This window comes from Crocuta crocuta, unplaced genomic scaffold (assembly GCF_008692635.1).
Source record: "Crocuta crocuta isolate KB4526 unplaced genomic scaffold, BGI_CrCroc_1.0 scaffold218, whole genome shotgun sequence".
NCBI lineage: Eukaryota > Metazoa > Chordata > Mammalia > Carnivora > Hyaenidae > Crocuta > Crocuta crocuta.
The window spans coordinates 9,263,039-9,279,952 of record NW_027533170.1 but is presented as its reverse complement, the minus strand read 5'-3'; the positions used below and the strand labels follow the sequence as shown (position 1 = coordinate 9,279,952).

The 16,914-nt window shown below is 52.2% G+C and overlaps 1 protein-coding gene across 1 annotated transcript in view; it reads left to right on the top strand.

The window, feature by feature from the left end:
* The first annotated feature begins 10,751 nt into the window (after positions 1–10,751).
* Positions 10,752–16,914, top strand: part of GFPT2 (glutamine--fructose-6-phosphate transaminase 2) — a 48,130-nt gene continuing 41,967 nt past the window's right edge. Inside the window, exon 1 of the mRNA XM_077746264.1 lies at positions 10,752–10,855. Coding sequence (XP_077602390.1) covers positions 10,849–10,855 — 7 coding nt within the window. The 5' untranslated portion in view covers positions 10,752–10,848. The remainder of the gene's footprint in view (positions 10,856–16,914) is intronic.

Genomic DNA, 16,914 nt, shown 5'->3' with positions numbered 1-16,914 from the left:
ATGGCTGCAGTAGGGTTTCGGAGGACCGAAGGCAGAAGACGGCCCAGCCAGAGTCCTGCGCTCAGTGGAGATCTTGGAAATCCCATCAAAATGGAGCCATTGAGGGGCCCCAGTCACAGGATTACAGAGATTTCTTTGATGACAAATGAGAGAACACAGAGTCACATCCCCAGTTATCTTCATAGTGCAAGGTGTGAAAGATTGGCTGGGGTGCCTGGGTGGCTCAGTTGGTTGAGCATCCAACTTCAGCTCAGGTCACGATCTCACTGTTTGTGATTCCGAGCCCCACGTCGGGCTGTGAGCTAACAGCTCAGAGCCTGGAGCCTGCTTCTGATTCTGTGTCTCCCTTTCTCTCTGCCCCTCCCCCACTTGCACTCATGCTCTGGCTTGAAAATAAATAAACATTAAAAAAATAAATAAAAGAAGGCACCTGGCATAAAACCCCATGGTCAGCTGGCACCCCTGAAATGGGCCATCACCGTGACCTGCCTGTGTGTGCAGGCTTGGTGGGAGCCAAGGCAGGGCTTTCCTTCAGGGAAAGGTTTTCCCGTGCTCACTCGTTAGCCGCATCCTTGCCATGATTCCGGCTGCGCACGTGGGCATACCAGGCTGGAGGACTAAGCGTCTGGATAGTGGCCTATTTTCAGTTATTTTTGCTCACCAACATCTGCAGACCCACAACAAGATCCAAAGTATTTCACTCCATAGACTGAAATCGGTCAGCTTCGTGACGGGAGACAATCTGTATCCCTGGAGGACACAGACGGCCTTGTTCTCTCTGCCCTGGCTTATCCGCCAAGGAGCAGGCCAGCCAGGCGGGCTGCGCCAAGGGGCCGGCCCCGCATGTGCCTCCACAGACTTTGGCCTCACAGGGCTGGCCGGGGGCTGAGTCACAGGCCGGCCACTGGTCACTTTGCAGGCATGACAGGAGGCTCACACTGCTCTTCCTGGGCTGGGGCGGGGCTGTCTGCCTCCCAGGAGCGGGAGGCCCTTTGGACAAGAAGCCTTTCCTGCCAGGCGTGAAAGCTTCTCATTTCTTTTTTACGGGAGGGTGAGAAAAATATTCTCAAACTGATTGTAGTGGTGGTTGCACAGCTCTGAGAATATACAAAACCATTTTGCGCTGCACATGGTTGAATTATACGCCAATAAAGTTGTTATATATAAAACCATAGCAAGGTGTTAATATTATCTAACACTCACCCCATCTTTAAAATGGATATGTATTGGAGTATATTCAGTATTCCTTGATTGTCTCAAAAGCGTCTTTTTATAGCTTGTTGGCTTAAATCAGGATACCAAGAGCATTTACCCATTGCCTCTGGGAATATACATACCACGAGTAGACACTACATAGCATCTTTGTAGCCCTTTTTTCCTACGGCATAACACAGCCTGAGCACACCTGTGCTCACCCGACTCTCAGAGTTGCACAGCATTTCATGGGGGAATGAAATGTTCTACACTCTTCATGAGACCAGGCCTCTGTTGATACATATTGCCACATTTCTCTCTGGAAGGTTGTCCTCACTGACACCTTCTCAAACCATGTAAATAACCTGTTATTCTCCATTTTATGAAGGGAATGCTTCTTTGCTCAAGGCCCTACCTAACAAGATTGTAGAGTCGGAGTGTAAACTTGCTCAGTCCAGCTCTGGGCTGGAGGTCTGCTCCCTGGTGTCCAGATCTGTCAGGGTTGCTGCTTTACCAGAAGCATGGGGTCCGTACATCTGTCTGCTGCCTGGAGGGGAGGCCTGGGTGGCTCAGTCAGGGAAGCACACAACTTCAGCTCAAGTCACGATCTCATGGCTTATGGGTTCAAGCCCCATGTTGGACTCTCTGCTGTCAGCGCAGAGCCCTCTTCAGGTCCTCTATTTCCCTCTCTCTCTGTCCCTCTTCCACTTGCTCTCTCTCAAAAATAAGTAAACATTTAAAAAAACAACAACAAGAAAACCACTTGCTAATATCAGACCATCACATGTGGGGAGGGAAGTTGTGTATGTTGTTACAGATTATACATTTAAAAGTCAGGGTGTCTGGGTGGCTCAGTTGGTTAAGTGTTTGAATCCAGCTCAGGTCATGATCTCACAGTTCATGAGTTTGAGCCCCATGTTGGGCTTTGTGCTGACAGCTCAGAGCCTGGAGCCACTTTAGTTTCTGTGTCTCCCTCTCTCTCTGCCCCTCCCTTGCTCATCCTCTGTCTCTGTCTCTCTTTTTCTCTCTCAAAAATATATAAATATTGGGGCACCTGAGTGGCTCAGTCGGTTAAGTGTCTGGCTTCAGCTCAGGTCATGATCTCACAGTTCGTGGGTTCCAGCCCTGCATCAGGCTCTGTGCTGACAGCTCAGAGCCTGGAGCCTGTTTCAGATTCTGTGTCTCCCTCTCTCTCTGACCCTCCCCTGCTCACACTGTTTCTCTCTCCCTCTCAGAAATAAATAAAACATTAAAATTTTTTTTAAATATTAAAATTTTTTTTGTTTAAAAAAAACAAAAAGTCTTCAAGGCATACCAGCCAAGGGCAATGGGTAAATGCTGTTGTTATCCTGATTTAAACCAACAAGCTATAAAAAGACATTTTTGAGACAATTGAGGAATATTGAATATACTATGATACATATCTATATTAAAGATGAGGTGAGTGTTAGATAATATTAATACATTGCTATTAATTTTGTATGATGTGATACTGCTATTACAGTCTTAAATCTATTATGAGATTTACACATAATGAATTATTAACAAATCAAATTATAGCAGGACGTGTTCCAGCAAAACAAAAGCTGGAGAGAGAGTTGATACAAAATCAGTTACACATCAATAATTGTTGACTCTGGGGAATGAGTACGAGGGGGTTCATTCGACTATTTTCGAAATTGTTCAGAACAAAAAGAGCGTGCGTGTATGTGCATGTGGGTGCGTGGATATCCATATTTGCCGAGGTTCAAAAGATTTTCTAAAGATAATACTGCTAAGGAGGTTAAAAATTGCACCCTCTGATTTCCATTTACAAGAAAAGAAAGATGGTGTTTGCAGACAGGTTGAGCCATTCCAGAAAGTGTGCAAAACCTCGACATGCTTGCAGAGTGGAGAAGCCTTGTGAGCTGGGAGATCCCCCCTCCTCCCCACGCTCCACTGAAGGTCAAAGTGAGGGTGAAGGTCAGCTCTCAGTTTCCAGAAAAAGGTGGTGCTACCACCCATATCCCAGGAGGAAGCTCGGGCTATTCCCAAAGATCGGTGCATGGAGGGCCACGTCCCAGGAAGGACCCACCTCCACGGTGCACTGCACATGGAAGTAATGAATGCAGACTCAGGGACTGGGCGGGCCACCTGGGAGCCCCCAGACACAGGTGAGAGCAGAGTGACAGGGCCCAGGGAGAGGGCAAATGGTGTGCAAGGGTCAACCTCCCCAGGTAAGCCAGGGCCCCCACCCACTCAAGGACAAATGCCTGAGTGGTTCAGGCACGCATGCCTTCAGGCGGGGCCAGAGTCAACACAGATCTCCTTTCCTGTTTTATCTACACTCTTGGATTCTCCCCACTGGGGTAAAGCTGGCACAGGCAACACTGCCGTCCTGTATCCTAACACCTGAGGGACTTCACTGGAAGATATCTTTTTTCTGATGGCTCCTGCCAAACTCCTCTGGATGACACTCGCTGGTTTTCATCGGCCTGATTTAGGTTCCTTGCCCAGCCCAGATTTGATCTCTGTGTTCCCAATGGTGCCTTCATTGTCCAGGCCTGGGCCATGCCCCCACCAAGCAGCCAGGAGGAAAGGCAGCCCCAGGGGACTCAAGAGGCTGAGAGGAGAGAAGGGAGGATTCCACAGAGGAATCCAGGGTGTTGTCCCCAGAGGGAAGGAAGACAGGTCCAAACTTCCTTACTGCCCATTGGTCACTCCAGAGGTCATGGCTGCCTGCATGCCTTGCGAACACTCAGGCAGACCCTCCCTGAAGCCAGAAGGGGCCAGGAGGTTCTCATGTCCCCACTGCCTCAACAAACATGGAAACCAGGATGTACATGACATAAGAATGGCTTCGGGTTTGTTCTGGGGCCCAGTCCCTGCCTCATGGATCTAGACAGACCCTTGCATAGGATGTTCTCCACTGCCCTATCTACACAGCCCACCCAGAAACACCCCCTCTCCAGTCCTCTCTGATGGAGAGGGACTCCAGAAGAGTCCTAGACCCCAAGCCTTCACCCTCTGTCCCTGCCCCAGGCTCTAAAAATAATAGCCAAATGCCACTTGCTAGACTGGACAACATGGAGGGGGGGCATTAGTCACCACACCCAGAGAGCCCCTCCACCCCCCACCCCCCAGAATCTACAGGACATCAGCAGTGTATGGAGTGGTCAGTTCAGCTGCCCATGGGGCCAGGCGGGAAACCAAGCCTAGATGGACAGCCAGTGCCCAGCCTGGAGGGGAGGACGGGGAGGACAACCCCCTCTCAGGGCATAGCCACACGCAGGACCGTGCAACCATCGCCAGAACTGCCAGCTCGTCTGATTGGTCACGAGAAACGGGAAGCCTAGGACACCCCCTGGGCCCTTCTTAGTCTCGTCTTAGTAGACAAGAAGGTGAGAAAACAGGAATGCAGTACCAGAGTCGACATTGGTGGCATTAGAGTGACCAACTGCCCTCCCCCCCACCCCCCACCTGCCCAGGAGTTCCCTGGGGTGTGGGAACTTCAGTACTAAGCCCAAGACAGTCCCAGTAAAACTCAGACAGCCAGTCACCTTGGGTCCCACCCTCAGACAGGATGACAGAGCATTTCCTAAAGGGAGTGGGCAGGGCTGGGTCAGTCTCAGAGGTGCTCAGCCGGAACATAACCACTCCGAGACCTCAAGGGGCAGGATCCAGAGAGGGCAGTGTGGGAGAGGCCGCCAGGCCCAATCTGAGGCCCGAGGGAGAAGACTTCTATCTTGACCTCACCCCTTCCTTCTCCAGACCTCCTGCTGGCCAGAACCAACCAGAAGCCAGAGGGCCTGGGACCCCTGGAAAGGCCCGCCTCCTGGGGCACAGGGTGGAGGAAGGGTAAAGAAGTGGATCTGGTGCCCTTTGGTCCCAGAGGAGATGCTTGCCTGAAATGATGGGGCCAGAAAGAATTCACTGCTCGGAGTAGGTGGAGCTTCTGTTGTGTCGTGCAAGTGTTACTACCGCCAGAGAACCTTCAGGGCTGGCTGGGGTCAGCTGCTGCTCTCTGTTCACTGACATCCGACAGCCAATGCCTGCGATCCCAGATTTCTGCTCGCCTGCGCAGACACACCCCCACTGTCTCCTGGCTGGGCAGAACGGAGGCCCAGCTCTGCCTGGGAGCAATGGCACCTGAAGTGTGTTGACAGTGCCGGCATTTCTGGGCCATATACGGGCTTCTTCACAGCACAATTCTTTCTTCCTTCCTTCCTTCCTTCCTTCCTTCCTTTCTCTCTATCTTTCTTTCTTTCTTTCTTTCTTTCTTTCTTTCTAAGTTTTTATATATTTAGGGACAACTGGGTGGCTCAGTCAGGCATCTGACTTCGCTCAGGTCACGGTCTCAGGGCTCACAGGTTCAAGCCCCACGTCGGGCTCTGTGCTGACAGCTCAGAGCCTGAAGCCTGCTTTGGATTCTGTGTCTCCATCTCTCTCTGTCCCTGTACCACTTGCGCTCTGTTTCTCTCTCCCTCTCAAAAATAAACATTTAAAAAAATTTTTTTTAAGTTTTTATATATTTATTTTGAGAGAGAGAGAGAAAGAGAGAGAGAGAATCCTAAGCAGGCTCCATGCTATCAGCACAGAGCTGGCTGTGGGGCTTGAACTCACAAACTGTGTGTGAAACTGTGACCTGAGCCAAAATCAAGAGTCGGACACCTAACTGACTGAGCCACCCAGACGCACCCACAATTAATTCTTTCTAATCCAGAGGTCAAACTCTGGCTACAAAACAGTATTTGTGGTACAACCATATTATTGTTTAAATAATGAATTACCAATGCAAAGAATATTATTTTGGGGCGGTTGTAAAAAAAAGTTGACAGGATTAACCCTTGCAAGATTTCTAAAGTTATTTCTTAATATGAATGTGTATCTCTACTGGAAAGAGAAAGTTATACAGATTTATAATTAGCTTTATTATTTTTTAAATTAACTTATAGTTATAAAAAAATACAGGAGTTCAGACTTGTGACAGAACTCCTCCTCGGTCCCTGTAGGAGAGAAAGAAAGTGGAAAAAGTTTGTGGCTCCAAGGAACTCTTTAGGAAAGTCACCTCCGTGCTGAGCTGAAAGGGAGGGGAGGGCCTCTCTTGCCTCAATGCTGACATTGAGGGAGGTGGTGGGGGTGGGGGCAGTGGGGCGCAGCCATCTGGTGGCCTGAAATGACCTGGACAACCCTTCCCCTCTCGCACCAGCCTACCCTCTCCAGGCCTACACTCAGGGCAGAATTCCTGCCTCAATTTCCCATCCATATCTCCATTGCTGGCTGTCCTTGAACCTGGTCCCGGGCCAGTCCTTCAGACCCTCCCTAGCCCTGCACCTTTGCCCCCCACCACACCGCCATCTACCCCACCCCAACCTAACCCAATAGAAGGGAGAAGGGAGGAGTCTGGGGGACATGGCCTCCTGTCCCAAGCCCTGGTCTGGCCTCATACCTTGCTCTACTTGTGCTCCCCATCACAGATTTCAGCTGAGCACCAGCCACCCTGAGGCAAGGAACTCCACCCAGGTGGTCTCTAGCCTGGGTTCCCTGAACCTTCTATGCCATGGGCACTATTCCAGGTCCCCTAAGAATCTTTCACCCCGACCCATGGATGAAGTGACCCAACGCAGAGCTCCAGCTGCATGTCTCAGCACCCTGTACCCTTTGGCTCCCTGGACACTCTGCCGAAGCTGGGGAAGGCTGTGCTGCACAGCTCTTGGCAGGGCTGGGTCTCTGGGGGCTTCAGGAGCTGACACAGAGGTCTGCCTGGCATTTCTGCTCTCAGAAGGGAACAATAAGATCGGGAGGAACAGGAGACTACCCAGGGTCACCCAGTGGCCTCAGCCCAGCTGAAGTGAGTGGAGCCTGGCAGTGAGGGCCCCGATGACAGCATGGGAGCTGTTGAAAGCCCAGCTAGGATTTCCGCAGGAGTTTGAGGGCAGCCCTCATCCTACCTGGGACCCCATAACCCTCTCCAGGCCCCAGTGGAAATAGTAAAGAAGAAAAAGAATCTGAACAGACCCTGTGGCCCGAGGCTAGCAGGCACATTCCGTGTCTACCAGGACAGCCGTGAGACTTAGTGGACTACATGGGGAAGAAGCAGGTCTCTGGGCTCTTTGGAGAAACCAGTCAGTGAACGAATCCCCCAGTTATATAAAAGTTGCCTTGTGATCTGGAAAAACCAGGCAGGTTAAGAAACCATGTCTGTGGCTGCTCTTTCCAATTCCAGCACGTGGTCTTACTTACTGCTGGCCAGGGGGGTCAAGGTCACTCCTGGAAAGTGGGGCCAGAGCCATCCATGATGATCAGCTAGGCCCTGTGGGTTTCTGGCTCCTGCTCAATACTCAGGCTCGCTCTCCTGGGAGCACAGGTATGGAGCCAGGCTGGAGGAGATGTCTACCCCTGGTCTTGCATCCTCCTTCTTCTGAGAGGGGCTGTGCCTGGACCTCCTGATCCAGACCAGCCCCCTACTTCCTGGCTGGGTGACTTTGTGCAGATTGTTTGATCTTACTAAATCCCAGGGGCCTCCTGGGTTGTACCAGGACAGAGCCCTGACGAGGTGAGGGCAGGAGGAAGGGGTTCTAATCAGCAGCACTATATGGGCTGGGGCTACCAGCTGCTTAACTGCTTCCCTGAACCTCAGATCACAGTTCCAGGAGGTTGAAGGAGGCAAGACTCAATTTGGTTGCAAATGACAGAAGTCACTTCCAGCAAAGATGGGAATTTATTGAGCCTTGATACCAAGAATTCCAGGAATACATCTGGCTTCCACCCCAGCTAAACCCAGGGGCTCAAAAAAATATGCATTTTCGGGGCCCATGGGCTGCCTAGTTGGTTGAGTGTCCTGATTCTGGATTTCAACTCAGGTCATCATCTCAGGGTGGTGGGATCAGGCCTCACATCAGGCTCTATGCTCAGTGACGAGCCTGCTTAAGATTGTCTCTGTCTCTGTCTTTCTCTCTCTTCCTCTGCCCCTTTCCCCTGCTTGTGCTCTCTCTCTCTGTCTCTTAAAAAACAAATGTGGGGCACTGGGTAGCTCAGTTGGTTAAGCATCTGACTCTGGCTCAGGTCATGATCTCATTGCTCATGGGTTCGAGCCCTACATCAGGTTCTGTGCTGACAGCTCAGAGCCTGGAGCCTGCCTCAGATTCTGTCTCCTTCTCTCTACACCTCCCTTGCTTGTTCTCTGCATCTGTCTCTCTCAAATATAAAATTAAAACAAGGGGGCCTGGGTGGCTCAGTTGGTTAAGCATCTGATTTTGGCTCAGGTCATGATCTCACAGCTCGTGGGTTCGAGCCCCACGTCAGGCTCTGTGCTGACTGCCAGCTCAGAGCCTGGAGCTTGTTTTGGATTCTGTGTCTCCCTCTCTCTCTGACCCTCCCCTGCTCATGTTTTCTCTCCCTCGCTCAGAAGTAAATAAAACATTTAAAAAAAACCCTTAAATATACACTTAAAACAAACAAATGTGCACCTTTCTCCATCCTAGAGATCTGTTTTGCTCTAGATTGCCTCACTCTCGGACATCCCCACCCCCACTCCAAAGTTGACAAGAGGGTCCCCAGCATCACCAGTCTACCCTCCAGCCAGCAGTGCCACCAGGCAAGGAAGAAGCTCATCTTTTCTGATTTCCCCATGTCACTGAGCAGGTTGTCAAGAGCCCAGCATGACTCACATGCTGATCCCTGCACCAGTGTCAGGGCTGGGGGATCTAGTGGCTATGTGGCCCAGGTCACATAACTAGTCCCCAAAGTAGGGAGGATAATGGGTGAGCAGCTGCAGATACCTCCACAGGGGTCCAAGCATCTATGCCACTCCCCACTGGGGAGCTGGATGGATCCCAGGGTTCCTGGTGTGTTGGTGCTAAGCAGAGGGCCTGATGACATCATGCTGTTCCCACCTCAGTTACATAGGGTGGGACTCGAGTTCCTGTCTCTGGGCTGGGGCAGAACAGCCTCATCTCCAGACTCCAGACTCCTGCTCTCGCCCTCAGCAGTGGGACCTGTGCACATGTCTGAACTTCCCTTGTCTAGTCTTCTAACTTCCCCTGGCAACCGGCCCTGGGGCTACACCGACCTGTACCAACTCCACCCCCAGCCCAGTCCCAGGCAGAGCCTGGTACCCTCCCCACAAACCTGTCCTGCCCCCTCCCTGTCTTCCAATCCCACCAGGAATTGTCTTGTTCTCCTGGTGTCACTGGATTACTGTCTGCCTCCCACCACTCTGTATGTGCCAGATGAGTGCCGGGAATGGATTATTCCCACTCGTCATTAAGTCTCATTAAGCATCTGGACAGGCATGAAGCAGCTGCTTAGGAATGGGTGAATGAATGAATGAATGAATGAATGAATGAAATGAAATGAAAATGACCCTGTAGAGTGAAGGGTGAAAGGCAAACACAGCTGCTCCAGAACCGGTTCCGCTATTTCCCAGCAAAATGACTCAACCAAACCCCTTCCTTACTGTCGCTGAGCCTCGGTTTCCTCAACGGGCAAATGGGTAAACCAAACACCTTCTCCCTATAGGACCTGCAGAGCCCCAGTGAAGCTAGAGAGAGATTAATTACATCAGGAAAAAATGCCAGAGACAAGACGCAAAAAGCTTCGTTTTGTGCTCTAACACGACTGAGGAGGATCTGTTTAGAATTTCAAGATTTTTTAAAGTAAAATAAAAAAACACCAGATGGCTTCAAAGTACGCCAATGTTGGGCTAGTTCTCGTGACCTTCCTCGGGAGACCGAGGCCGGGAGCGCAGTGGGGAGGGAGGAGACAGCCGGGAACCGGGGCGGAGGAACGCAGGTCTCCGTGACTCACAGCTGGGCGCGAATAGGGCTCCAGGCCGGTGGGCGGAGAAGCCCCTGGCTCGCGCAGCCCAGTGCGCTGAGGACAGGTCCGCCAGCGCGCCACAGGGAGGGGGTGGTTCCCTGGGTCGCCCCTGCTTGGCTCATGACCTGGGGGAATCCTCATGTTGCAGCTCCGGCTCTCCAGAAAATCCCGGGTTCGAATTCTGCCACTGCCAGAATTTGTCAATTCCGGCTGCCCTGTTTTGGCAAAGTCCCTTTCCACCTTGGAGGGGCCTCAGTTTTCTCATTTATCAATCAGGCCTTAGAGTTCTCTCCTCAGAGAGGAGAGCCTACCGTGTACCACGATTCTGGTGCCCTCGGTGAAGCCTGGCACACAGAAGGGCGCACACGTGTGTCATGCCAGCCATTGTGCTCTGCGTCCTTATCCTCACCAGGACCAGGCAGGTAGGTTCCATTGTCATCCCATTTTACAGACTGGCAAACTGAAGCACAAAGCAATTCAGCTCCCTGCCCAACGTCCCACGCCTAGACCAATGCTAAATCTTGAGTCTGAACTCAGACCGTCTGCCGCCCCGGGTTCATACCCAGGACCCGACGCCCAGGCGTTACTTGCGCCTGGGAGCCGCCCCTCACCCAGTTCCCAGACTCCTGGGGGCCCAGTCCCCACCGTTGTCACGACAACCGGGGACCAATGGGGATCAGGCAGGCGGGAGGAGGCCCCGCCCCAGCACCGCCTCTGGCGGAGGGCTCCGAGCTATAAGGTCCTGAGGCCGAGCGGCGGGAGCCCAGGCCCGCGGAGTGCCAGGCGCGCACGGAATTTCGAGTGTCCAGAGTGCGCAGAGTCCCCGAGTCGCGAAGGGTGCAAGCAGCAGCCACGATGTGCGGTGAGTGTGGTGGCCGCGGGTTGTGCCTCCCCAGTCTCTCGGCGCCTGGGCCCGAGAGCCGGGCGCTGGGGACTCGGAGGTGGCGCGGGATGGGGGCATCGATCTGTCCAGGTCCTAGAACTAGAGGCTTTCACCGGCCGGGCCTCCTCCTGCCGCCCCCCACCCCTCCCCACCCCCGTCTCCGAGTGGGAGTCCCAGGAGGGGTGGGGGAGGAGGGCGCCCAGCCCTTGTGTCAGATTTGGTGAGGGCGACCCGGCCCGGCCGCCCACGGAGGGGACGGAATTGGTCCAGTCCCGGGCCTGGACCCTCACAACACCGAGGTATCCGCCCTCCTTCCCCATGTCCAGTGAGAAAAGCGCCCCCAAGTCGCCCACAAAGGCTGCCACGCGCAAGCTCACGCATCCGGGGCGCTGAGTGCCCAGCCCTGCTCTCAGTCCACCGCGCCCACCGAGGAGAGGGCTACCCCACCTGCACTCTCCAGGCAACCGGCCGACTCGCCCCCGTGGCGTCGGGAGCTGCCCTCGTGCGCTCGGGAGGGGCCTGTGCGTTCTCCTCGCGTCCCAAAATGAACCTCTTGTCCCTAGAAGGGTCGATTCCGTGTTGCCGCCTCTTTGCTGAAAGAGCTCTCTGCGAGGCTTGGGGGGAAAGGCAGCATCGACCCGCGAACCTCGAGGCAAAGCTGGGAGAAGGAGTCGGGGACCAGGAGCCGCACTGGGCTCCCGCGTCCTGAACACCGCAGCGACTCGGCGCTGTGCTGTCCGGGGAGGCTCCTGGGCGGTGGGGAGGGCGGCCGCGGCCCCGCGCGCACATCTGCAATTCCTTACTCTCCTGGCTGGGCCGCCTCCGCTGGCTGGGGAGAGGGCCGGGAACTTGTGCTGGGACAAAAGGTCACTGTGCCTTTTTTATTTTTTTTCTTTTGAGTAGGATTCAGTTACCCATTCCAGCCTCCTGTGGCTGGAGGACCTGGTGGAACTTTTGAAGCCATGAAAGGCCTCTGTCTGACTTCCACGAGGGCAGCGGGGCGGGATGTGCCAGCGGTGAGCCCTGGGCCAAGATATGTACAGGCCTTGTTTCTGAGGCCAACGGCTCCTGAAAGTGTAAAAGAACCACTGACCAAGGAGCCCACAGCCCGCTTTGGGATGCAGACTCCCTCTGGCCAGGCAGGCATCAATTTAAATTCCTGAACTTTCAGCAAATATCTCAGGGCTCCAGGGCATCATTAACAATGTGTAGGGCTGCGGTGGGTGTTTCCCCCGCAGGAGAGAGACAGAGAGAGAGAGACAGAGAGAGAGAGAAGAGATAGGAGGCAAAGGTGGCAGTTTTGCCAGAAGAAGCCCTTTGGGTTCAAAACCCCTCAGTGTGGTGTTCAAGACCTTGGCCAACTGGTGGCCTTAGAGCCAGACTAGCGCACTGGCCAAGACCCTTGCTCTGGGAGGGTCTGCCCTTCCAGCACTAGCAGCTTCCCTCCTTCCTCTTCTCAGGTGCCCTTCTGGGACCCCTCTCTCCCCGAGCCTGCCTTCCTGATTCCTACTTGCATCCAGCTTTCTCTATTGTCTCTTTGAGCCTAGTGGAGAGAGATGACTCAGTCTCCAAATCTGAGGTCTTGTTCTGCTTTCTTAAAGGGCCGCACCTGTCCTGTCCCCTAAGGAAAGGACGAGCTTTGGCCCCGTGACTACCTATGCCCTCACATCAAGCCTCCTCACTAGCCTATCCCATTCTGCAGCCCTTGGTTAAGCCAGGGAGCGATTCGGAATTCTGGCGTAGGAAAGTTATTTCCTTTTTACCTGGGTGCTAATGTGTCATTTACAACGCCCCCCCAACATTGGCCAAGCACCCCTTGCACAGAGAAGGCTGTACCAAGTCAAGCTTCACAGCAGCAGCTGGCTAGAATTAAACAATGTTGTTCTGGGTTTTTTGTTTTTCGGGTTTTTTTCTGGATTATGGTCGGCGTATGTATGGCAAGTGATACTGGTTTTGCTTTTATGGTTGTACTCTTTTGTGGAGCGTTTATGTCCGTTTTCAAGCACTTGGTCAGTTTTATAGAAAAACGTCAAGGGAATGATTGCGTACTTGGTACAGGGACAGGGCAGAAATTGTGAACATGCTCCTGGAAGAAGTCGCTTACCGCCGTCACTTTCTGTTTGGGGAACAGGAAGCTGAAAGGGGTCTTTGCATACCCGGGTCTGAGCAGAAGCTGTTTTGGGTCTTCTCCCTGGGCTGGCTGTGGCCCTGCTGCAGTCTGCCACCTCGAATGCCACCTCTGACGTGGTCACATCTCTGGGGCTGTTCCCGCCAGGGTCAGCAGGCATTGAGCTGCTAATGACCATGCTCAGGTTGGCTCTTGCTTCCCTTTGCCTTCACCGCTTCTCACACAGAAAACCGGACCCAGCGCTAGCTGACCCTGCACACACAGTGAGAAGCTGTCCCTCAGAGCTTCAGTGCGCTGAGAGTCTAGCTGAGGGACAGGCAGGTACTCACAGGTGGTTTTGTTGACATCTGAGAGACGCTGGCATTTTGCTGTGCCAATAAGAAGGTTACTATATTCCTGTTTCTCCTCTCCTTTCTTCTTCACTGAGCCACTAGTGATCGGCTGCTCCTGGAGAGGTCCTGTGTTTTCCAGGCCCTGGGGCCACATGGGCACAAGCCTCCCCTCAGAGAAGGGACAAGTAGTTGGAGAGGCGGGTGCTCACCAAGCAGGGACGGGGTAACTCATTAGGTGAGCTGCCACCGAGGAAGACATCCGGCACCTGGTAACTCTGCCAAACCAGTCGGCAGACATCTTTCTGTGCGGTATGCAGGGCTTAAACTTTATTTTTTATAAGTCTCCCAATTTTGTAATTGGGAGATTTCACCTAAGTCGGGGGGGATTTTCGAGTTCTCTTGAAAAAATCCGAAGGTGAGCAGCCCTGACTTATATAGATCTGAATAGTGCACAGTGGCCCCTAGGATGATGTGTGCAAGCTCCCTGGTCCTCCCACCCAGCTGCCTCACTCACTGATGTTACCTGATGGCCCACACGCAGTCTGAGTTGAGACCCCAGCACAGCAGGGGCAGGGAGCACTAACTTCCCCAGGAACAGTGCTGCAAGAGCCTCAAGTGTGAACTCCATAGAGAGAAAGGGGTGACAGGTGTGCCAGGCTGAGGGCACGGCATGTTCAAGGGCATGGCAGCATGGGCCACGCTCTCATGGGAGTTTGGCAAAAGAGATTGCACTTCTCATCCATGAATTCTTTTTTTTTTTTAAGGTTTTATTTATTTTTGAAAGAGAGAGAGAGAGTGTGTGTGCAAGCAGGGGAGTGGCAGAGAGAGAGGGGAGGGGCAGAGGATCTGAAGCAGGCTCTGCACTGACAACAGGGAGCCCAATACGGGGCTTGAACTTACAAACTATGGGATCATGAGCTGAGCCGAAGTCAGATGTTCAACTGAGTGAGCCACCCAGGCGCATACCCCATCCATGAATTCTTAAATCTTCCCTTGTCCTTTACTACTACATTTATAATTTATGAGAGGCAGGGAAAACTTGGCTATGGAGAATTAGCAAATTCTTAGATTTTGCCAGAAGGTAAAGACTTTGAAGTCGTTATCTTTTGTCTTAGTTGGTATATTAGTTTGCTGTGGCTTCTGTAACAAATTACCACAAACTTGCTGGTTTAAAACACCCTAAATTTATTTTCTCACAGTTTTGGAGACTGGAAGTCCAAAACTCAGTTTTAAGGGACCAAAGGTGTCAGCAGGGCCCCACTTTCTCCGGACACTCTGGGGAAGAGTGTCCCTTGCCACTTCCAACTTCTGGTGACTGCCAGCATCCCTTGGCTTGTGTCTCCTCATCCCAGCCTGTGCCTCCGTGGTCACTTCACCTTCTCTTCCTCCATGTCAAATCTCCCTCCGCCTCCCTTTTATAACAATATGTGTGACTGCATTTAGGGCCCACCTGGATAACCCAGGACAATCTCTCAATCACAAGCTCTTTAATTTAATCATGTCTCCAAAGACTTTCTTCCATAGAGAGATTTTTACAGCTTTCAGGGATTAGGATCTGCTATCTTTGAGGGCCATTGTTTATTTATCCATTATCCAATAATTTAAAAAATTTAATGTTTATTTCAGAGAGAGGGAGAGAGAGAGAGAGAGAGAGAATGAGCAGGAGAGGAGCAGAGAGAGAGGGAGACACAGAATCCAAAGCAGGCTCCAGGCTTTGAGCTGTCAGCACAGAACCTGACACAGGGCTCGAACTCACGAACTGTGAGATCATGACCTGAGCTGAAGTCAGACACTTAACCAACTGAGCCACCCAGTTCTCCCTATCCATAATCCAATAATTTATCCATTATTATTTGGGCTCTAGCTTTCAGGTGCCTTCCCCAATAGCCCAGGGTTGCTAATCTCAGATGGTTATGTCATGGCCACAGGGATGTTGACCAGAAGGCTACCAGTCTCCCCTCTACGCCCGATACACATGTGCAAGTGCCTTGGTTGCAGAACTTGCAGCCTGGACTCACCATAGTCAGAAGGTGAATGTTGGCATCGGTTAAAGACCCCATCCTTCACTGGCATGGTGCTATGTACCCTGATTGACCAAATAGTTTCCAGTTTTTCCAGAAGCCAGGGCTTGTGTCCTATAAATATGGTGCTCACTCCATCTTGCCCTCCATGCACGTAGATACTCTTCCTGCTCATCTCTTCCCTGCGAGAAGCAGGCGTGGTTGTTTTATTCCCCAGAATCAAGAGGGGCCAGGATACACACACACACACACACACACACACACACACACACTCTCTGCTTGCACAGCAGTCTTCAGGAGAGCTCGTCATGTGCTTCGGGGGCTTGTCTCTCATTTCAGCTGAGAAGACAGAGTTCCAGGGAGGTTACAGGACACAGGGGAGAGCTCAGACTTCTTCCGGCTCTTGGACCCCGTCATATCTGACACTCCTTTCCTCCCTGTAACGGTTTTGTTCATGGAAGGAGCTTCAGAAGGGGCCGGACTGGAGTTCTTGGGGCACAGATTCTGTCTGGGATCAGGTCGCTTGCCTTGCTACCTCCCCAAGCCACAAGAGCCTCGCGAAACAGAGCCCCTGCTCAGGGACGTGCTACTAAATGTTCAACAATAGGCTCACCGTGGCTAATTTCAGGCCATCGGTGTGAAGTCCCTGATGGTGGAGTTGAGAAGAGGTGCGTATGGCTAGCTCGAAGTTCGCGAACGCTGCTGGCATCCTGCCCGCAAGACCCCTGTGGGCACTCTTAGACAGAGGGCTTCGCAGAAGCCAGCTGGGGAGGGGCTCAGGGCTGGAAGTGATCTCCCTACCTCCCCCTCCTCCTCCCCTTCATCACGCCATTCCTCCATCAGTCATCGGGGATTTCCCAAGTTCACGGGAACCTTCTGGAAATTTGGTGATGTAACATTAGAAGACGGTGCTTTTACATTGAAGGATTATTTTCATATTTATCGAAATTTGCTCATAAAGGGATATGGACTTGAGGTTACAAACACCCTTGGGAGGAAGCTCTGGAGATTAATTTGGTGCAAAAACAAGAAATATGATCTGATCGGCTGCCTCTTTCGTTTTCCAAGGGAGTATTTCTCCGAAAAAGTCTGATTTTATTTTTACAGCCAAATTTTGGCAATTTAAACAAGACTTCACACTTTCTTGAAAGCGTGTTTTAGTACAATTTAGAGTATATGTTGCTTCTCCCTTTGCTCTTTGTGAAATCCTAAAATGACAAGGACACCAAGAACTTTCTTATTAAGAATAGAAATGCCTTGCCCACATTTACTTCAGGAAGTGAGTCTCCTGTTATCACAGGTATTCCAGTGGTGGTAACTTTAACCCATGGAGCCCCAGAGAGAACGGAGGCAGGGTGAGACTGTCCTCAGAGGAGCCAGTTCCCTTCTGACCCTGAGCCAGGCTTTGGGCTCCCTGTGTCGTTGTGTGAGAACCTTGCCGAGGGACCTCTCATCACCTTGGCGCCTCTGCCTTTGCTCTTGCATCGGTGAGGAGGCAGCAGGAATTGTAGTCCCCGCTCATCACCATGGTTCTGTCCAGAGAGGCCACAGCCTCCA